Source organism: Paralichthys olivaceus, chromosome 2 (assembly GCF_024713975.1).
Source record: "Paralichthys olivaceus isolate ysfri-2021 chromosome 2, ASM2471397v2, whole genome shotgun sequence".
In the NCBI taxonomy this organism is placed as follows: Eukaryota; Metazoa; Chordata; class Actinopteri; order Pleuronectiformes; family Paralichthyidae; genus Paralichthys; species Paralichthys olivaceus.
The window spans coordinates 15799145-15821673 of NC_091094.1; the positions used below are offsets into that span (position 1 = coordinate 15799145).

The 22529-nt window shown below is 42.1% G+C and overlaps 3 protein-coding genes across 4 annotated transcripts in view; 2 read left to right on the plus strand and 1 right to left on the minus strand.

Moving 5' to 3' along the window:
• Window positions 1-275: 275 nt before the first annotated feature.
• smug1 (single-strand-selective monofunctional uracil-DNA glycosylase 1) lies at window positions 276-2829 on the plus strand. The gene is made up of 2 exons (XM_020086362.2): window positions 276-810; window positions 1686-2829. The coding sequence occupies exons 1-2, from the start codon at window positions 454-456 to the stop codon at window positions 2214-2216; spliced, it is 888 nt and encodes a 295-aa protein (XP_019941921.1). The 5' UTR covers window positions 276-453; the 3' UTR covers window positions 2217-2829.
• Window positions 2830-4275: 1446 nt separating this feature from the next.
• calcoco1b (calcium binding and coiled-coil domain 1b) lies at window positions 4276-10254 on the plus strand. Its single transcript, XM_020086553.2, has 14 exons — window positions 4276-4417; window positions 4936-5079; window positions 5201-5303; window positions 5461-5675; window positions 5782-5994; window positions 6099-6247; window positions 6341-6410; window positions 6685-6939; window positions 7025-7150; window positions 7419-7514; window positions 8424-8511; window positions 8598-8752; window positions 9235-9314; window positions 9661-10254. Exons 2-14 carry the CDS (start codon window positions 4948-4950, stop codon window positions 9686-9688), a joined length of 1710 nt encoding a protein of 569 aa, XP_019942112.2. The 5' UTR covers window positions 4276-4417; window positions 4936-4947; the 3' UTR covers window positions 9689-10254.
• Window positions 10255-11606: 1352 nt separating this feature from the next.
• Window positions 11607-22529, minus strand: part of rargb (retinoic acid receptor, gamma b) — a 32345-nt gene continuing 21422 nt past the window's right edge. For both annotated transcript variants that reach the window (XM_020087012.2, XM_020087014.2), the window contains 7 exons: window positions 16093-16241; window positions 15435-15576; window positions 15180-15343; window positions 14850-15026; window positions 14423-14627; window positions 14102-14260; window positions 11607-13611 (listed from right to left, as the gene is read on the minus strand). In XM_020087012.2, coding sequence (XP_019942571.1) covers window positions 13244-13611; window positions 14102-14260; window positions 14423-14627; window positions 14850-15026; window positions 15180-15343; window positions 15435-15576; window positions 16093-16241 — 1364 coding nt within the window. In that variant the 3' untranslated portion in view covers window positions 11607-13243. The remainder of the gene's footprint in view (window positions 13612-14101; window positions 14261-14422; window positions 14628-14849; window positions 15027-15179; window positions 15344-15434; window positions 15577-16092; window positions 16242-22529) is intronic.

Consider the following 22529-nt stretch of genomic DNA (forward strand, 5'->3'; position numbering starts at 1 on the left):
TATATCAGGAGCAGGTCCTCTCTACAGAGGCTGCCATGTTTTTTACAGTAGTCCAGACTGGACAAACTAAATCTTTTGAGTTATTATGACGACTGAAGGCTACAATAGGTTCTCTGTCATGTTTGGAAGGGGAAGGGGAGGGTGACGGGTATTTAGCTGCAATATGACACTTCACCACTAGATGTCACTAAATTCTACACACTGAACCTTTAATTTATTAAACGAATTGAGGTTGTAGTGACACCAGTGTTGCTGCAGGGGGCAGCAGCTGCTCTGAGAGCGCAGGAGGACGCAGAAGAAGAAAATGTAGACTGGAGGAGGAAGTGTTTCTGATGAACAAAGCGTCGAAATCAGAAGACAAACATCGTCAACACGTGATCGGACCTGACAGAAGACAGAGTTAATGCTTCAACAGGACGGACAGGAAGAGGTTTTGTTCGCCCGCAGCTGAACATGTCCGCTGACAACACCGCGGCGCAGCGTGCGGCTGATCGCGTCTGTGAAGACGGAGACGATAGAGACGAGCCGCTGGCTTTGTGTCAACCACATGAAGAGGGATTTAAACCGGTGCCGGAGCTGAACACGACCCCCTCCTCCTCCTCCTCCTCCTCCAGGTTCCTGCAGGTGGAACTGGAACTGAACACCCACCTCCGCCGGCTGAGCTTCAGCGAGCCGGTCCGGTACATCTACAACCCGCTGGAGTACGCCTGGGACACACACCGCTGCTACGTGGAGAGGTTCTGTCAGGCCGGGCAGAGCGTCCTGTTCCTGGGCATGAACCCGGGACCTTTCGGCATGGCGCAGACTGGGGTGAGCAGCGGTGACACTCAGATTTCTCACTGTGTCCACACAGTAAACAACAACAACAACACAACTGTCATATGCATGAAAACAAACTTCATTCCAAGAACTGTTATTATCATTAGTATTATTAACAGGTGCTGCTATCATTAAGGGAGTCATTACATCTATTATTTCATCATCACAACCAGTGTGACAGTTTAAATATGACAGATACACTATGGTCCACCCACCTCTCCTCTCTCCCCCAGCTGTCTCCTCTCACCACAACTGGTGGAGGCAGATGCACCCTTCACACAGTCTGGTTCTGCTGGAGGTTTCTCTCCACAGTTGCCAAGTGGCTGCTCATTGTGGGAACTGTTGGCTTTCTCTTTAATAATGTAAGGTCCTGACCTTACCTTGTTAAGTGCCTTTAGATAATCTATGTTGTTATTTGATGCTATACAAATAAAATTGAATCCAAGTTAGCTGAAATGAGGGTGATTAAAGCAGGTGGACCCAGCTTTACTTGGACTGAGAAATGAAAAAGTATCAATAATTACCACAATATAATTATCATCATCATCATTAGCAATATAAACAAATATATTGACATATTGTTAATGCATTGTGTAAACACAGTGAAGAGATGCATCATATACTGTCTGCTCCTGCCTCCAGTTCAATTGCAATAATCGGGTTTCAACCAGTAGAGGGCGATCCCCTTTCATATTTACCTCACAAAGTGCTGATATCAAACATTTAGCACCAAAATGTCAAGATCTGGACCCGAATCAATCAACAACACTTCATATCTCTGTACATTTGTTTTTAGCTGAAAAAGGTGGTTTAGGGATTATACTTGAATTGATTACTCTTTAAACAATCATTTCTTCTGTCCCCAGGTCCCCTTCGGTGAAGTGAAGTCAGTTGTTGATTGGCTGAAGATTGAAGGCGAGGTTGGTCACCCTCATGACGAGCATCCGAAGCGACGGATCACGGGTCTTGCCTGTACCCAGAGGGAAGTGAGCGGTGCACGTTTCTGGGGCTTCTTCAGAAAGCTGTGCGGTGAACCTGGGCTCTTCTTTCGTCACTGCTTTGTGCACAACCTTTGCCCGCTGATTTTCATGAGCGCCAGCGGGAAGAATCTCACTCCCCCTGAGCTGCCTGCAGCTGAGCGGGAGGCCCTCCTCGCCCTGTGTGACACAGCACTGTGCCAGGCTGTGGAGGTGCTGGGCGTCTCCATGGTGATCGGGGTCGGAAAGGTGGCAGAGCAGCGGGCGCGGCGAGCTCTCTCCACTGCAGGTGTCAGTGTGCGAGTCGAGGGCATCATGCATCCGTCACCTAGGAACCCACTAGCTAATAAGGGCTGGGAGGAGGTAGCTAAAGCCAAACTGGCAGAACTGGGTGTGTTGTCGCTGATGAACAACACATAAACTATTCAGACACAAGTGCAGGCTCAAGTTTTCCCTCACGTCAGTTTGTGTGTCTGTGAGTGATCGAACATTTTCATCCTCACTAACAATGGCAGCAAACAGCTCCACTAAGAGCTCACAGTACACTAATAACTCATGTAAACACATCAGCAAATGTCTGTTCATCATGAGGTGGTTTTATTTATAGAATTGAGGATTGATCATGGCACCTGGTTCATTTCTTTCTACCTTTTATATAACTATAAGGAAATGCTCAGGGGTCTTTGTCGTATAGGTTTCTGTCAAAGAAGCCTTTGATTACATTTGTTAAAAATGTATTTTGAGAAATTGCATGTGCATATGTATAAGCCTGATTGGAATGTTTTAGAAAATGCCTCTTTGAAAAAAAACCTCTAAACTCTACAAAAATATTTTGTACAAAAAACCACAAAACACATGTAAGTAAATATTGTTTATGTTAAAATACCACAGAGAAGCTTTTTTGTTGTGTTTTTTAATGATCATTTATTGTTAAAATGTTTTGTATTCTTTCTTATACTTTTAAATTCTTGTGCCTCTAATCCTGGACCCTTTATATGTTGTGTTAAAATAAATACAGCATAATGAAATAAAATGGTTCGTCGTTGTTGTTTACCTCTGCTACTCCATCTATGCAGGCTTACTGAAAACAGGCTGATATTTAGCAGGACAGTTTGGTAATATGATCACATTCAGCATGTTGATGAGTCATGCTAGGTGTTAGCATGCTCAGTGAAAGCTTAAGTTTAAGTGTTGGACATGTGCATTATTTTCAGTCACACTAGAAAAGTTTTTTTCTAAACAATAAATGTAGTAAAATGATGGCTGAAGTTTAGCTGCTTCATTTTCAAGGTATTATTAAAATAGTAGTTGCTGCATCTGTTCCACCATCAGGGTTCAGAGGTACACGTGAATATTATGAAGATATTTTTAATCCTATGTGTAACACCTGTACTGCTGTGAAAAGTCCACCATCTACCTGAACTCAATTTTATAAGTCAATCACAGTCCAGACTCTTTTCATGTGGTTTCCTGATAATGGAACGATCAAATGTTGTCAGGTTGTCTCTGTCTTCAATAATCTATTTACAACCTCCTCTGTTTACACCTCTACCACACCTAACTTACACTTACTGTGCACTTCTTTACCTCATCTCCCACACTTGTCTAATTGAACTGGTTTAGCACTTGATTCTACAACTTCTCCCACTGTCCTGAGGCTTTAGTGTTGTCCCTCTGTTATAAATCACTTTGGATAGAAGCTTTTGTGGAATGAGTGAAGGTAAAGTGTAAATCTCTGTGGTGTTAACAACACTGACAACCCTATTGTCAAAAAATCAAATCAGTTTGATTTGTTAGGAGGATGAGTTCATAGTTTCCAAATCTACCTGCAGGAGAACTGAACATGACTCAGATATGAGTCCCTTGTTGTGTGTGGGTTTGTGCTAGAACTAAACTGTCATCAAGTGTTCACCACTGGGATTGCAAATCTTTCGCAATCACTAATCATGTAGCATAAACAAAAGAAATCAAACAGCTCATAGACTCTTCTATATATCGAGGTCAGTGAAACATGGGGACTGATGAGTTTCAAACGAATTATAGATCATTTGACTTTTTCCGTCTGTTATTGTCTTTGTTTTTTCAGAGAGAAAACAAAAGAAACATCTACATCTGAATCACACATTCAACTTCTGCCTCATATTGTGAATATCTGTTGGTATGTTTTAACATTCTGCTGATTTCAGGATTGTGAGCTGACTGAAGTTATTATGAAGATAAATATTTAGGCCTTGAGGATGCCCCCCCCCCACCTGTTGTCACCCCCCTCCCACCCCCCTCCCACCCCTGCTTCTACTCAGAACTGTGATGAGCAACACCAGCAACAGCAGATCCTGTGTCCTAAAATCTGTGTTAACTAATGGGAGTTGGAGTCCATAGCGTGACTTTGCCACACTAGGAGCTATGATACCATGAACAGCATTTCCCATGAGTCACCCAATGTGAACTAATTTTCCACATGGGGGTGGGGGGGTGGGGGGGGGGGGGGTCCATATGGTTGAAGAGATGTTGTGAAAGTCTTGCACCTGACCGGAGTGCTCATCACTGTCCACAGACTGATGCCCACATCTAGTTCATGAGGCAGCAGAAACAACAGCACATCCATCTCTCAGCAGAATAAGGTAAGATTTCAAACTTCACCACCACATAGTTCATTCATGTATTAAATCCTAGCAAACCTTTATTTGAATTTTCTTAGAAAGCAATATTTATTCAATAATAACAGATAGAATTGTATGTAATTAGATTATTAACAAAAGGCAACATTGATGTGTAAGGAATGAGAATGCACAAGGAATTATTATTGCAAATGTAGCTTTAAATGTGCATGAATCTGTATTTTAGTAAGAATTTGATATAGTTTGTGCTTGTTTTTGTTAGATTGATGTGAAGATGTTTCCTACAGTGCTACAGCTACAAAGAAACCTCCTTTAACATCTTTAGTTCTTCACAGATTAAATGGTATTACCCAGTGCTCTTGTAGCCATATGAGTTTGTTGTTGATAAACACGTAGTGAAGCTATAGCCGGCCGGTTTTGTGCCCGTGCTGCATTCCTGAACTGACTCTGCTATCAACTTTCATCAGCTGTCTTCCTCCAGACTGAAACTGGAGCACATTTCACATTATGTTTTCTCACAGCGTCCCGATACCATGGATAAACAGTCCACAGTGGTGTTTCGAAATGTGGGGCAAATGTACTTCCCCCAAACCAGAGTGGAGTGCCACTACAGCTTGACCTCTGACCATCAGTGGAGCAGCAGTGACTGGATTGGCATTTTTGAGGTATATTCACAAAACTTTCCAACAACCCACTGAACCTCCCCAGCCACACCTTTCTTTGTTTTTAGGTACAGAAGCATTTGTGTAGTTTGTGGCCTAAAGTGTGTTTTCCGTTGTGCCACAGATGGGCTGGTCTTCATTGAAACAGTATCACACATACACATGGGCCCTTGTTGCTGAGGGATACACCGAGGGAACCAATGTAAACTGCTGTGCACTTTTCCATGGTGAGAATTCAGCCAAACATGAAAAATGATAATAACAAGTTCAACAATGCTTAAAATGCTACTTGAAGTTTCTGACAGATAGATGCGTGGTTAGTGTACCTGTGTTGCTCATTTTAAGAAAAAGAGAATAACTCAAATACACATCTGCTCCATACAGCATATTACCTGCCTCGTCCCGGGGACTTGGAGTACCAGTTTGTGTACGTGGATAAGACAGGAGAGGTGTGTGCCTCTAGTCGACCCTTCACTTTCTGTGCACCTAAACCTCTGGAGGAGCTGGAGACTCTGACAGAGAAACGAGGCGAAGAGGAGGACGGAGGGGAAAGAGAGGAGGACTTGCTCCTGGTTATCCCCAAGGCCGAGCTGCTGCAGGTACGAAGGAGAAAACACCAGCTCTGCAAATAAGCAAACCTCCTCTCCACTGAGATTCAATGAAATAATGCAAACCTGCTTGTTATCTCCAATTTGTTGTGAACAGAGTCGGCTGGAGGAGTGCTTGAAAAACCAGGCTGCTTTACAGCAGGCTCTGGATGCGACGAAAGAGGAGACACATGATGAGAAAGAAAAGAGTAAAAAATTACAGGTGGAGTGGGAGAATGAAAAAGAAGAGATGAGGGAGGAGATCTCAGCGCTGAGAGACGACCTGAAACAGAACTGTGACAAGTTGAAGAAGATGGAGGGAAAACACAAGGTATAGATCAGTCATGATGCCAGAAATACTTTTTAAACTTTCAATGATGACTGACACGTGATAAGGAATCTATGATGTTATATATGTATCTTATTTGTCTTAAGGATGCAAGGTATAGTCAAGAAAACCTGACGTCTGAACTGAGCAAACTTGTGACTGACAAGGCGGAGAGTGAGCAGCGAATCAGAGACCTGGAGGAAGACATCAAAGCTCTGAATGAGAGGGAGAACGAGGCAAACATGGAAGTGGAAAGGCGAGTGTTTGAGACATATATGCTACTTCAAACCTTTGTCTTGGCTCTGTGTAGTTCCTGGATCCTTAAATGATTCTTATTTGCTGTGCACAGGCTGAAGGAGAGACTGAAGAAAGTGTCCAGTCAAATGAAGCACAATGAGGAAAAGAGAAAAACTCTGCAGGTGATTGGTTGATGCTTCTTCTCTTGAGTAACTTGAAAGGGGGATAGAGGACACACAGGTCTGTTGAGTTCATGTAAGGAACCTAAACGTTACTGGGAACCAGGCCAAACGTAGATGTTTAGGTGTCATCCTATATCAGCAGTGGGAGTAAGCACATTTTATTTGCATCGTCTAACTTTCATGTTCCGTACCATTTCCAGAATTGTGACAGCTAGAATATATCTTCCCCCTTCTGCTATTTCTGTATGGATGTCCTTATTTTGTCCTCCTTTAGGCGGACAACGAGGCCAGGCTGGTGGAGGTGCGAGGGCTCCAGGAGCGTCTGGATGTTGGCGAGCATGTTACCGAGAGCCTGCGCCGGGAGCTGAGGGAGCTGGCCACCCGTCAGGCTCACACCCACACCGATCTGCACCAAGCCCGGCTGCAGGTGGCCCAGCTCACCCTGCAGCTGTCAGAGGAGAACCTGGTCCTCAGGGAGGAGCGCGCCAACTGGGCCCTAGAGAGAGAGGCCTACAAACATGGAGCAGAGGTGAGGATACTGCAGAGCATCATCCTGCACATCCATGATAAATCTGTAGCTTTAATCCTTCTGTGTGTTTTTTGTTTTAATGCAGGTGGATAAAAAGAAATTGCAAGAACTGAGTTGTGAGATGGAGAGGAAGGAGGAATGGCTCCAGGAGGAGAGGATGGAGCGGGAGAAAGTAGAAGTCGAGCTCGGGAGGGAGAGAGATTGCAACCGAGTAAGTATATATTTATATATAACTGCTTGTGTGCTGCAAAGCTGCGTCAGCTGCAATTCCTGGAGTTACATTTTTGGTAACTGGAGAACGATGCCAGAGTTCAGCACACTTCTTTTATTACTCACATGTCGGTACAAATAGAAAAGCTTTCTTGAACGATGAGCAAACAACTCCTCACACCATCATGTGACCTACAGTAGGAAAGAGGACAAGCCAGGTCAGACGTTCTAGGATAGTTTGTTGATGATGCTGCTGCTGCCCCCTGTAGGTGCTGCTGGGCGATGCAGGTCGAGAGCTGCAGGACTTGAGGGCCAGTCTGAGGAGGGTCCACACAGACAGGGAGGAGGAGCAGCTTGAGAAACAGGCAAGAGCTTAACACCAGATCCCACATACAGTTCATATTCATTTCTAACACATTTCTTCATCAGACAGTTGTTCATATGTCAACTGTTTTCATCATGATTTCATCTTTAGTTGTCCGCACTGCTACCGAATCTGTCCCCTCTGTCAAATGTGAAAGTGCATGAACACAATTTAAATAATATTCTCCTGGCCATCCTTCTTCACCCAAACAGCCTTTTTATCGTTACTTTTTAAGTTTATGATTTTCGTCTACTTTGCAACCAGCCGTAGAACTGGCAGGGTTTCCTACCAAGCAAAAGGTTTTGCTGTTGGGGCAATGTGACCATCGGTGGGTTGATGGGAGTACTTTTATATATATATTTAAATTTATAAATTCTATTCAGTGATTTGTTTTTTTTTAAATGTAATGTTTAAAGTGCGGCCCCTAACGTCCCCTGCTCTCCATACCAAGCAATTTCCAGTAGATGGCGGTAGTTTAACATTTAATGATACCAACCATTATTAAACCAAAATAAAAAGACTAAACCTGGTCAGTCTACAGCTTCACCAAAGGCAACACCCTTTAACTTTTCACCTTTTTTATATTTTTTTCCCCCAAATGTATTTATCTGCTTCTTCATACAAATTCAAGTATTTTTGTAGTTTTCTTCATTGTTTCACAAAAATTGAATTTGTCAAGAACAAACCAAAAATAAATAAATAAATGTATAGCTCAACCTGTAAGTAGGTGTACTGGTGTCTGAGAACCTGATGAACCTCAGAACCAAAGGTGCACACAAAATAACAAACACTTTCATGAGCTCATAAAATGAGATGAGATGACATTATACTTGATTTATGAAATTCTTCTTCTTGATCCTCTCTTTCTTCAACTCATCAACTCTGTGGATTTGATATCGGACACTTGCAGGACCTGGTGAACTACATCCACCAGTTAGAGCAAAGGTTGGAGATTGTTCCAGAAAACAATTCAAATGAAGAAATTCCCACATCTGTCTGTGAGTAATGAAACCTTTAGACAGCATTTCTATCCCCCTGCACTTTAGTGGACACTTAAGTAAAGAATCTATATTCATTTAAACAGCTCCTGTCTCTGAGGAGAAGAAAGCCCCCCCCCCAGTTTCTCCCAGATCAGTGTGTTCACCTCTTTTCCTGCTCACTCACCTGGGACCGTCCCGCGGAGCTGAGACCTGGGCTGAGACACACAACCAGAGCAACACACCTGCCTGTGACACACAGGTATGCCAGCCTATTCACATGTAAAACCCAACAGGGATTACCACCACATACTTTTGAAACACACAGTCTCAAGCAAGCAAATAATTGACCATAGTTTCCTGTTTGAGCTCCTGTGAGTTTCTGCTTTGACTCCACTGTTGAACACCTGGGTTGAATATTTACACGTAGAAACATGACATTTTGTCTTATTTTATATTTTAATCTGGGGAGTGTAAATCTGTAATTGAGAGAGAGGTGGGGTTCACCCTGGACCGGCCGCCAGCGTATCACAGGGCATAAATGGCCAGAAAAGCCAAAATGACACCACATCTTCCTCTGTTATGATTGTGTACATATACCTTATTTTACCATATCCATAATTAAAAGTAATTTATTTAGAAATGAGATTCAGATTATATGTTAAGTGATCATGCAAGTAAAATAAAAGCTGTACCTTTACCTTCAGTGATAGGAATTAAACGTTCCTCTGTCTTTGAACTCAGGGTGTGGAGATGCTGCAGGAGATTCAAGCTGATGAACGGAAGCAACTGATCCTACCTGAACTCACCAACCCCGTCCTGAGGTGACACATCCAGTCACACACACACACGCACACACACACACACACACACACACACACACACACACACTCTCTCTCTCTCTCTCTCTCTCTCTGGTCCTGGCATGTCTCTTAAAATAACAACTTCCTTCACACCCTCCCTCCCTCCCACCCTCCCTCCCTCCTCCTCACTGACTGACTTGTTGTTGTTCTATAAAAGCTGATGTTCACTCACTGCACACTTATAGAATAAAAATAAAGATAATAAAGAGGGTGAGAATAGTAGCAGTGGAACAGCGAGTTGATGTTAATGTTGAAGTTGAAGTTCATCCTCACCCTTCTAAAGACCTTCACCCCCCTCTCCCTGCAGTGACCTGGCTGAGTCCCCCCTGTGGTAACACAGAGAAGCACGGCTGGATGGGAGGTGCTTTTTTAGCACCATCATAAGAAACTTGTAACATTTTATTTTATTGTTGCTCTTTGATGCTCATTTAGAAAAAAGGCCTTTACAAAGATCAGAATATAGAGTCTTTACATTGCGAGTGCCTGAATTTAAAGAAAATGTGTTATTCATATGTGTCCAGATTTTACTTATTTAAACCTGATTTTATTGGTGTGAACATTTGTTTTCTTAGTGGTTTAGGATAAATGAGTTCAAAACTCCAGTAACACTGGAGTCTAAATTATTGTTGTTCTACATTTTTAGATTCCAATGTGGATGTGTGCAAATGTCAAAGTGTGTAATAGTTAGTTTGAATTTAACGCAGTACATCTTGTTTCAGTGGGATGTTTGGTGGTGTATCAGCCCCTCACCTCTGCATGTGCGTGTGAATCCTGAAACCATGTCAAACGTGTGGGTGTGTGTTACAGACCTGTGAAATGTTCTGTTGCAGCTTGTCAAGCAGAATGTCAGACTGTGAGATGTGAGGTTCTTTAATAAACTTTTATCATGAATACAAAGGGATGGAAATATGTGAGCTCTCACTTCTTAAATTTAATGTTTACCGTTTTATATATATATATATTCTCTTAGAAAGAAGAAATATTGTACAATGAAAGTATGAAATGACATTCTTGTAAAGACTAGTGTGCTTGTGTGTGAAGTGAACGTAAAGATGACAGTGAGAGATCTGAGAATGAAAAAGAGCCTTTATAAAAATACAAGGAAGAAAATAACAACTGAGCAAACAATAAGCAACAAATTGACAAAAAAGTATTAACTTTACATGAAAATGTATGAAGAAGAGCAGATCTATTCTTTGTGTGTGTGTGTGTGTGTGTGTGTGTGTGTGTGTTTGTGTGTTTGTGTGTGTGCGTGTGTGCGTTTGTATCAGAGCTATTTTGGTTCAAGTCAAACTGAAGCAGAGCTCATGAGGTGTGTGAATCCCTGAACATGAAGACAAGTTATTTGTTCACTACAGAGTCTGTGGTTACAAAAAAAGACATCAGATAAAAAAATAGAAAACAATTAAAAGTACAAAATACAGAGATTAAATGATTCCAGCTTTAAACGTCAGTGAGATCATGATCAATCTCTTGCAGCTCACAGTTCATAGTGAATATTTCATCCATGTATCATAAGCTCTAATATATATATAAATTCTAATTAATGAGTTATTTTGTTTTCATCCAAATAATGTTATGTCTGTCTTTGGTCTTCCTCTTTTAATTTACTCATATGTTTTTGTGTTGAGCTTAGTCCTGGTCTCCTCCTAAAGCTTTTTTATTGCACCAGCTCAAATTAGAGAAGAGGTTTGAGAAATAGATTTTTTTTAAAAAGAAGAAAACTATTTATTATAGAGTAGCATGTTTATGTGATGTAGAAACATTTTAAAATACTTAATAACATTGTATGTAGAGTTGGCAGATGATGTGCAAAATATCGACTGTGTGTGTGTGTGTGTGTGTGTGTGTGTGTGTGTGTGTGTATGTGTGAAGATAAATTGTGATTTTTCCTCAATGACCTGGTTTTGATGTTTCTATTCTTTTGTAGCAACGTCACAATAAAAGATTTTAGAAAACATCACTATGATGATTTCATGACTTCACATCTGGTGCTACAGACAAAACTTCAAAGCTGTTGGTTTATTGTCACAGTGATAATATAGGAGCATTTTTTTCTGCTGCACATTTGAAACAAATGTTTCCCTCATATTATGAAACTACCTCAACCATGTTTCAGTTTTTATGCCGAGAGGGACGATGTGCTGGTGGAGGATCTTTTCCCACGGATTTAAATAAGACCGAGTGCATTAAATTTCATTACACAAAAAATGACAATTTCATACATGTTGCATGAAAAAACCTTGTAACGTCTCAATGAAAAGCAGAATATATGTATTTATTACAAAATCCATGTTGTTTGCATCAGTCATTACAGCAGACATGAACACACATCATGTGAAACTGTCATTCTAAGCCTCAGCAGGCATGTCAGAGATTTGAAGTTCAATGTTTATTGCCATCTCTGTGATTTTTGATCAGCTTGTTCACCAGACATTTTCAGGGGAGTGACATTTTATTTAGTTTCTTAGCCACAAAGCCCATTCTGTGTGCATTTTTAAGATATGACTAAATTTAACTTTTGCATAATTGCTCGCTGTGGATTATTGTCAGTAAAATCACTTTATGTATTTTTAAATGCTCTCAGTTACACACACCCACACCCCCAAACACACACACACACACACACACACACATACATACACACACACACACACACACACACACACACACACACACACACACCTGAGGTTTTCTGTGACGTAAACAGCTTTTAAGGGTTTTGTCTGTTTAGTTAATTCTATTTGCCCATTCTTACAAAACGAAATTCATATGGCTTTCCTGTACCTGGTCACTGTACAAAGAGCGAATACATCAGAGTCAACAACTTCAACGTTTACATTTCCTGCTACTAGATGTAAGAAGATTTTTCCTGTGAAGATGGGGAAGTTACACCAGAGTGTTCCCACCAACGTTTACTACTTTTATGACAGGTGAGACGTGACCCTGATACAATCAACCTGAGACTGACATGAAATCTTTCCTTTTATTCAAAGTGTTTGTTCTTGTTGAGAGGCGGAGTTTTGTCCCTGTGTTTGTTTTGCATTCTTTCTCAAAATCTTATTTGGATGAAAAGCACCAGAGTTGAAATCACATGATTATTCTCTTCAACATGATTTCATGGATTAACAGACTTATTTACATACCTATGTGCTTGCCACATCGTGAGTTTGAGTCCTGCTCTTGCTTTGCTGTTGCTCTGTCCTATGATATTTGCTATTGCTTTTTTTACTGTGTTCACTAAAGCACAAATGCATAAAGTTAGAGACTTAAGCTTAAAAAACATGTGTCCGGTCAAATATGAGCAGGACTAAGTGAAGATATAAAAAAAGAAAACAAACATAAAGACAGTCCCACAAAAACACAGAAATGTGTACATGCTTAGGAAAAACCATACAATAAAAAAATAAGAAGCATATCTCTGAAAAGTAATAAAAGGAATTTTGAGAAGACATTTGTGGCAAATGGACACCACCATGTAGAGATCTGTTGCTACAATGCATTTTACCATCAATTTTATACACAGCATAGCCCTTATAGATAGCGGAGGAGTGCATTTTTTTCTGTCCACCGCCTCTCGTTCCTCTCTGTGTGGACGAAACACTTTCAAAATATATTTTAGACAGTCTCATTTTGGCAAAGCGATTTTAAAATGGCGCTCTCCTCAATCCACTGACATTTAGTGCTTTAGCTTCTCCCGTTCCTCGTTTCTTCTGCTGATTTGAACAGATTTTTAATCTCAGTCCAGTATATGTACAGTATATGTAAATATGTGCTGTATGCCACATGTTGTTATATAAGAGCCTTATATCATGAGGTTTTCTCGTAGATGTTGCTGGGTGGCGCCTCAGTGACCTGGAGGAGGAGGAAGCAGCGTCATTGTGTCTCTCTCACTGTGTTTTCCCAGTCATGCCTTTTTTCGTGGCCGCCTCCCCCCACAGCTCCCCGTCACTGTCTACCCCTCGCTCTTTCTCCTCGTCCCAGTAGTCGTCCTCTTCCTCCTCCTCTTCCTCTTCGACGGCCGACTCATATGTGGCTTTCTCCTCTTGCTTGATGGCTTGAATGGCGGGGGCGGCAGGGGCAGATGGGGGTGCAGATGGGGGTGCAGATGGGGGTGCAGATGGGGGTGCAGCTGCGGCTGCGCTGTCCCCTGAATCACTGCTGTCCTCGAAAGCTTCTGGGTTCTCCAGCATCTCCCTGATGAGAGGAGGCATGGGCCCTGGAATCTCTGTCTTCAGTGTGATGGCTCTTTCTGCACCTACAGGCACATGGATACTTTTTTATTATGGTATGAAAAGAGGAGGAAGCCTAATAGATGATGTCCATTTTTCAAGCAAATCATTCTAGTTTCATTCAGGAGATCAAACTTCTTCAAACAATATGCAGATGATGCAAAGTCTATTTCACAGAACTATTTTTGCAGGATTCGTATTCAAGGTGAACAATTTATATTAATTAACACTTGTGATATGGGTATGATGAGAATTATTTGATTATTTATTCTATTTCCAATACAAGACTTGAGTCAGATACTGTGAAGACAAGTAGCTGTACCAGAACTTTGTCTAAAAATAGTCTGATCTGATGGAGGAGCAGGTAAACAAAACACTGACCAGACATCTGAATCCAACATTAAGTATTTTAAACTTGATGATACTTAAATACAATTCAATTTGTACCATAAAAATATTGAGGTTTGATTTCCCAGCTCTTAAACTGACTCTATGACACGTAAAGCTTTTGCTGACCTTTGGTGCTGATTCCTCTGAGATCCGTGACTTTCATCAGCATGCGTGGAAACATATGAGGCTTGTTGGGGCGTCTGCGGCGGGTGTAGATCTTCAGAGCCTCTAGCAGTGGCTCCTGCAGCTTGTCCACCTTCTCCGGCTCCTCCAGGTCCATACGATCTGAGAGAAAGAGAGCGAAGCACCAATGTGAAGAGTAAATATTAGCAGTCTACTTAGTGACACATAAGCTGATGGAGAGAAAACTGCAAAACAAGACAAACTAACACGTCCAAAGGCTCACAGTTCTTTTCCCTCAAATGCTCTGTCAGATGTCAGGTTTACCTCCACAGATCAGGCAGATGGCGCTGAGCAGCCCCGTCTCAGTGTCGTCCATCTCTAAAGGAAGCAGCTGACCGGCGAAGGCAAACACCAGGTCTGTGAGTGGACCAAAGCCGGCGTTATGCATCTGTGTCCTGTTGAGAGTCAGGCCATCTGAGAAGGTCATGGTGTCCTGCTCTGGTGTGTAACGAGTGCATATCCTCAGCATCTGAGCAGGGAGAGAAAATAGACAGAAGAAAAGAGACAGGAAAATAATTGTTTAGTAAAATAAAGGTGAACTTCAGTCCAAAAGAGTTTCATGGCAGCTTTAGTTTCACATTCAAATGTTTGTATCATACAGGAGTGTAAAGCAGCTTGAGAAATGAAGAAGCGTTAGGGAGGTGGAGGTGGTGGAAGGGGAGAGGGTTAAAGGAAGTAATGTGGTTGGTACCAGGATGTCCAGACATGCAGATTTGAGGAGGGTGATCTGGTCAGCGATGGTGAGCGTGGTGAAGCCTGGTAGCCGCTTGGCAAACTCCACAATCTTTATAATGCACTTAGTGGAGAGCTCACTGAACTTATCCCACAGGCCCAAGTCCAGCTGCACTCTGTGGTCAGCACTTGAGTTCTGGGAGAGAGAGAGAGAGAGGGACACTTGTGTCGGTGTGTGGCTTTGCAGAGTCCATATACTGTGTGTGTCCCCCTGGCAAAGCGGCAAACTAATGCTTGTGTGGTTTGTGGGGAGTTTGGGTCGTAGATGTGATTGTTCGACAAAACTCACTGTGGTGTATTTTCCGAGTTGCATCAGAGATGGAAAGGTCTCCTGGTGAGCTTTGCTGACTTTGTTCACCAGCTCCTCCAGCTCTCCGCTCAGCTCGTAGTTCTCTGGCAGCACCACCTCCTCCTTCACGTCCTTCTTCTTTTTGTTCCTGTCGTTACGCACCGCTGCAGGGAAAAACACGCAACGCTCAAATCCACTGTCGTTTCTAAATAAGTAAAAAAAATAATCAGAAAAGGGATATTTTCTTACACTCACCTTCTTTGGACATGCCAACCTCGAAGCACTTCTGCAGCCGACAGTACTGGCAGCGGTTGCGGGTCACTTTGTTGATCTGACAGTTCTTGTCTCTGTGGCAGGTGTACACCATGTTCTTCTGGATACTGCGCCTGAAGAAACCCTGGAAGAGATAAAGGAAAACCTCTTGGATGTTGCTTCATGGCAGGAAAATGTTCCATGTGTTCATCTTATTTCCACCAGGGAGGTTATTTAATGCCAAGCAGGATTACGCAAAAACTATTGGATGGATTACCTCGATCCTTGGTTGAATAATGCAGCATGAGTCAGGGAAGAACCCAATAGAAATTCAATAGGGTATTTTTCAGAGAATACTTAAGGGATCTTTATAAATTAGACACATATGGGAACTAATACTTATGTGCATGGGGATTTGGTGCGGATCCGAATAAAAACCTGGATCTAGAGAATCTAAATGTGGTTTCATAAGGGGAATGTTGGGCCTTGGTGAATGCCTGCTTAGCTCTGTATGAATATGTGCAGAATTAGTAAAGATACACTAGAGGGCAGCTTATCAACAGCAAACATTCTGGACTGCTAACATCTGTCTCCTGAACATCAGCCCCCCACTTCTTCATCACACATACACCACAAAATATGTCTCTCTGGCTTCACGCACCTTGCAGCCCTCACAGGAGCTCACTCCGTAGTGATAACCGGACGACTTGTCCTGGCACACGAAGCAGGGCTTGTAGACCCGAGGAGGAGGAGGGGGAGAAGGAGAGCTGGGCACCATCTCCTCTGAACTGGTGCTCTGGGTCTCCACCGCTGCAGCAAGAGAGAGAGAGAGAGAAAAAAATACATTTATGGACTCTTATTATATCAGAGCATCTTGTTTGTATAAGCTCTCGAAAGTCTTTGAAACTATGATCAAAGCTAATGCAACAACTGATTAAGAGAGAGCGGTCAACAAACAACCCCCGACCCCATGCAGGCCCGGCCACCCCTCGGAGCCTGAAGGCAAGCTCAAGGCAGACATTTTTAAGAGAAAAGGGAGGGGGGGGGGGTGTAGTGCTGATTGACAGCCTTTAAAGAGACACAATTAGCTGATGGCCAGATGGCCCCGCTGATAAAATGCTGATTGGCAGCTGAGATTTGATTGGTTTCTCCATTTACTGGTGAGTGTGGGGTGGGGGCAGCATACCTCTGTTGACTTTTTGACTGACATCTGAGTTTTTGTAACAAACACACACACACACGCACACATGTGCACACACACACACGCGCGCGCGCACACACACACACACACAAACACACGTGCACACGCACATATGCTCACAAATTTTATTTGAAAGGCTGTCCAACCAGACCTGCCTATATACCTCCAGCCCCATGTGAACAAACAGAGGTGGGATGTTTATGAGACTCTGCTGTCTGCCTGTGTTCCTCCTCGCTGTCGCTCTAAAGAAACTGTATAACACCATTTGCCGCCCAAACTCATTCAACTGCTGCCAGTGGAAACGCTCAGAACAAACAGAGTGAAACAGATGCAGAGACCAGAATAATCCTGCAGATTAAAACTGTGGTTCCTCGTACTCAGATGCAAACATGCTGAGTTGGACAGTAACATGCCTGGTACCGATTTAAAGGTGATGACTAAAGAACAACCAGATTCCTGCAAACATGCCTTTCAACTTTCACCTTCACTCACCCCAACTTCACCTCCCTCTGCCCATTCCCACCCCCACTCTCTTGTTTCCTGGCCCTAAATTCCTCGGCGCAGGCTGGACAGGGTTTAATAGTTGCCCAGGCTCATAAGAGGGCCCTATAAAGGTTGTGTCGGGGATGGGAAGGAGGCCCCCGGCCAGGCTGACGGTCTCTTTATTGGGATCCAGTCACCTTGGGCAGCTATTCACAACAACTGCTGCATCCTTGGATCCCTTCCTAGTAAAAATAAAGAATCTGGGGTCAAAAACCCCAAAGTCACAGCCCCTCCTGTCACCTTCAATGGAAAGCACAGGACTGAACCAAATGTGGCCCCCACCCCACCGCCGCAACCCCAACCTGAACCCAGAGCTTGTCATTAACAAGAGTGGTAAGGTTTCAAAAAACAGAGAGGCAAAGGCACAAAGGAATAGTCTAATAAAAACACAGAGGGAAAAATGAAAAGAGAGAAAAGGGAGAGAAGGAGGTGAGGCAGAGGACAGAAACTTCCCAGTGGTCGAGGGGTTAAATAAAATACTGAACATTTAACTTTGACCTTGACTCAAGAGGGTGATTCCTAAATTCATGACCAGCAGCTTGTTTTAACATCCACATGTGTGTTCAAATACAAAACAACACACAAGTTGCTATGACTTAATTAACTGAGAAATAGAACTTGATAATGACATGTTTTGTGTGTGTGTGTGGTTTAATGTAAGTCTGTGATTATTTAATAGATGTATGTGACTGACAGTTTCTCTCAGTGAGCAGAATCTGAATTGGAAACAGTAACTGGACAGTCATTACCACCAGTCATTCATTTTTTCATGACACGTGTGTAACTGTTGTTGTTGTAAATCCCATCTGTGAACAGTGACGTCATTTTTAATTGTGCCTTTTTAAAACGTTGGACATCAAAACGTTGACATTAAATCATTCTTTTTATTTTGTGTTATATTTTTTTGGAGATACATTTCACAATATTGACATTTAACATGTCAAAAAAGTGCCAAAACATTCCCTTATTCCAGCTTCATTTTTTTTTATCACACACAAATGTGTATTCTACACAGAGACACAACTGGATTCTAGTTAGAAGAAAATAACTAACTAAACAAGATTGGCCACTTTATCACAAGTGGTCTGTGTCTTGTGTCTTGTTAATTGTATGTTTGGCATCGAGGAGGAGGACTGTGCCACAATTTCGTTGTGCTAGTGTACGAAGTACAACTGTGCAATGACAGTAAAGTCTTTTGAATTGAATTTGAATGGAATTTGAATATCACGTATGTATTGAGACTAGACACCTCTGTCTTATTATCTGGATCCGCACCAAATTTCACCTGTTCATAAATATATATATTCTACACAAACCCTTCTTAAAAAATTTCACAAAAATGTGGTAAAACATCCCATTTTGTAATATTAAATAACATGAAAATCGATCCAAACCCCACTCTCCCACCATGTCTCAATAAAATTTTCTCAGTAGTTTTGCATAATCCTGCTACGGCAAACCTAACCTCACTGGTGTGGGTAACAAAGAGAGAATAATAATCAGCAGCGATACATTATGATGAATAAACAATGATGCAAAGAGCTTCTCACTTGTGAGGATTAGCTGCTGATGTGTGTTTAATGTGATAATAACTGGATGTTGTTGATGTCTGGACTGTAAATCTGAACATGAACAGATTTGCAGACTGTAATTGAGCTTTAGAAAAATGCAATTGGCAAAAACATTAAAAAAACATTGAGATTTGTCTAACAACAGGTGAGTCTATAATATTCCAGAGAAAGTGTGATTTTCCCCTCACAGGTGTATCTCTCTAAATTAGAAGCTGCTGGGTGAGCAGCAGGTAAATACTGTCATGTGCTCAGTTCTGGGGGCTTTGGAGCCCAGGTGTGGAAGGTAAAGTGAAAGGTGGGGGTGGAGGAGGACGAGCAGCACTCACTGTAACCGGATCTTTGTTTTCTGTTTATACAGTAACACTGACAATGGAAAGCGGCCCTGCAGAGAACAAGTGGAAGAGAAGCTCCCCGCTGAAACGGAGAGGCTGCATCTGGCGCCAGGGGAGAGGTAGTGACTGACAGCGTCTGAGGGTGGTGAGAGCGGGTGAGGAGGGACGTGACTCAAGAGAGACAGGAGGGGGGAGGCAGGGTGAGAGATGCTGGATGGGGAAGGGAGGGAGGGACTTTACCTGGTGTGCAGAAAAAAGGAGCAGAGCCAAAAGCTGTCAACAGCTGTCATCACCCTGAACTGAGCTCAGCCTCGGCCTGAAAAAACCACCTCCCTCTTCTTAACTTCCAGCTCAGCTCTGAGTGTGTCACAACATCCATCAGCAGGCGACCGCTGGACGCAGCAGAGACACAATGACGCGTGTGAATTACCTTCATCAACTTCCTCCGATTCGACTTCTAAGCACTTCTGAACTATTAATCCAACCTGTCAGATTTTCCTCTCTGGTTTTTCATTGCCCTGCAGAACAAGAAGCTCTAGCTGCTCCACTTCCAGCTGCTGTCGCCTCAGTCAATGTAGTAGAATTCATTATCACTTCACCTGATCTCCTCTTGTTTCTGTGCCTCCCCCTCCCCTTCCCATTTACACTGCAGTGTTTGTTGTCAGATCAGCACATTAGTGTTTAGACAACAGGAGCTGCTCTGAAAGCAGAAACCTTCCTTATCTGCTCGGATGCCCGATCTGTCTTGAAACTCAAGGAATCAAGACATGAGTAGAGTTCCCTAAACCTGAACTGTAAAAGTATTTTCTGACAACAAGCAGCTACTCTATATACAGGAGTACTGTAAGATGCAGTGTACTGTTTTAGCAGACGGCTATAATGCCTACACTGTCAAACAATGTGTGTTTATGGGTTTGGGGCACAGCTACAGCATACTGTAAAGAACTCTGGAATCCTTAAAAACAATTTGATAGTGCCTAAACAACAGCTACAATAACTTTTAATGTGCTTTGTTTTGAGACAGGTGAGATATTTGAAGAATCTTGACAGCAAAATTCAAAAGAAAGTGTCATTTTTATTCAGATTTGATTTATTTTCTTTCACACAGTCCTCAAAAAGATGTATCTGGATGGTAAATCCATTTTTTACAGAATTCCCTGCCCTAAAATGCTCAGCAGCATACTGTGGAATGTGCATGAGCATGTGAATATGTGTGTGTGTGGGCTGTAGCATGGGACCATGGGCCGAGCAGAGTCTGATGTTTTTTTTCAATGTGACAACAATTATAGAAACAAACTTGGAGGTAAACAGTGGGATATGTGTCCTTCATTGTTAAATTGTCATAAGTAAAGGTGTCGTAGTTGAAGAAAATTTGATTTCAAAGTTTCAGAGTTAAAGCAACTTGTAAATGACATCCTACTTCCATGACATGCTCTGTCCTTGATGTTATAACATGAACAACAGAGCAACAGTCGGGGAGATTTTCAAGCTCAAATCTGCTGAGTGAGTAATTACCACAACAGCAGGGAGGAGATGGGGGAGACCTGAGTGACAATCCCTTTCATCAGCTGTTTTAAGTTCAATACCAGTGTCCTCCCCCCTGCAATCCTCCCCCCTCCTCGACCCTCGGTAATAACCCTCTTCCCCCCTCTGTCCTCCACTGCCTTCCTGCCCTGGCAGCAGGAGGAGGAGTCCTTCCTGTCACTGGCAGCGCCTTGTAAAGAGAAAAGCCTGTGAAAACCAGGCCACTGTCCAGGAGATGGCTCCATAAAAACAGTGGAACCAAACACTTAAAAGAAGCAGATGCACACAAACACACACACACACATTTTCACAAGCTCACTTAAAAAACTGAAATCCTGGACGAATCCTAGCTGTAAATCTTGTTCTGCAATTTAAGATGTGCTGACGACATTTTGTGCCAAATGAGCATAAAAACACTCAATGGAGTTTGAACACGTGAAGCAAAGATGAAGTTTCTCTGCTGAACAACATTCATGTTATATATTTATTTCCCTCCTCGTGGTCACAGAGTTTTTGTCTGCAGTGTGTGGGGGAGGGAGCGTTTATGAGACAGGTTGTTAAATCATGGGTTTGTCCTCCCCATTCATCATACATACAATACAATACACCTTTTCTTCTTTATAACACGTCATAAACCCTGCTTTCTATTTTTGCTCCTATTTTGTATAAGAGAGAGTCAGACTCAGCTCCCACATCCAAACTTGGCACCAGATGAAAAACAATACTGGGAGCCAACGTGGCTCCTCAACTGTCAGTGCTACAAACTTTGCAGCATGTAATTGTTAAATTAAAAGCACTTTGGCATGAAGATATTAGCATTAAATCCCCAGAAATGATTGTGAACCGTGTATATCAAAGAAATAAAACTTTAATATTGTCATGTAATATATAATAAAGAGCTTTCCATCTTGAAAGTCACTCTAAAAACACATTTTGTCTGCTATAAACAGTTTTGCAACTACTGTGCACAGAACGGTCACAGTGGAGGATATTTGACAGATACTTCAGAGCCATCAAAGTGCTTACTGTGTTGTGGTGGAGACATGGCTGGAAGTTGCGGCCACACATTTAGAGACACACTGAACCTCTCTAGATGTTGGTGTCAAACCAGTCACAGAATCATCAGCTGGGGATAAACTCTGGTCCTCCAGCTTTGATTAGAGCTGTATCTCCATAAAAACATGCATTTTCTTATCATTTGCAATATGGATCATTCAACTCAAATAAAAAACCTAATTAGAAGAATAATTTTTGCAGAAACCTGATGAGAGTAATAATTTGATTCGGGCTGAATAGTCTGACATGATCTTCTGAGCTGCACGGAGCAGACTGCAGGAAACATCTTAAAAAAAAAAAAAATTTAGCTGGTGTTCGTGTTTTACTTTTTAAACCATAACATCTTGGTGCAAATTCTTTCACTAGCAGGTTGGATTGTAACCCAACCAGTCGAGGCAGATGGTCGATCAGTCCAGTTCTGTTTGTCTGGTTTCTTCCAGTTAAAATGGAGATTTTCACTCAGTGCTCTCTCATGGTGGGACGAGTTGTGTTCCTCACTTTACTGTTGTCATGTCTCGACCTGACTCTGTAACAAGCATTTAGATAATGTATGTTATGACTTGCAGCTCTTTAAAATGAATTGAATTGTAACTTGAAATTTTCTGATCACCCCTCACTCTACTGTTTGTGTACAGAAAATCTGCTTTGCTTTAAAAAGAAATTAGACATTGGACAAATTTTGAGTCTATAAATATAAATCTATTGAATTATTTCAAGGGAGATAACTCGGTTAGATTGGAAGATACAATAATCAATAATAATGTTGTGACAACACTCTTTTCCTTTCTTCAAAATTGACTTAAATGAGTTTGAGTGAGTGTAAAATCAATGAGTTTAATGCAAAAATCACCTTCATACATTCGTAGATTAA

Bases quoted from the DNA above. Each gene is read 5' to 3' on its own strand.
- smug1 (XM_020086362.2), top strand. From the start codon at position 454: ATGTCCGCTGACAACACCGCGGCGCAGCGTGCGGCTGATCGCGTCTGT. The intron at 811-1,685 runs GTGAGCAGCGGT...TTCTGTCCCCAG, and splicing joins TCGGCATGGCGCAGACTGGG to GTCCCCTTCGGTGAAGTGAA.
- calcoco1b (XM_020086553.2), top strand. From the start codon at position 4,948: ATGGATAAACAGTCCACAGTGGTGTTTCGAAATGTGGGGCAAATGTAC. The intron at 5,304-5,460 runs GTGAGAATTCAG...TGCTCCATACAG, and splicing joins CTGCTGTGCACTTTTCCATG to CATATTACCTGCCTCGTCCC. The intron at 9,315-9,660 runs GTGACACATCCA...CTCTCCCTGCAG, and splicing joins CTCACCAACCCCGTCCTGAG to TGACCTGGCTGAGTCCCCCC.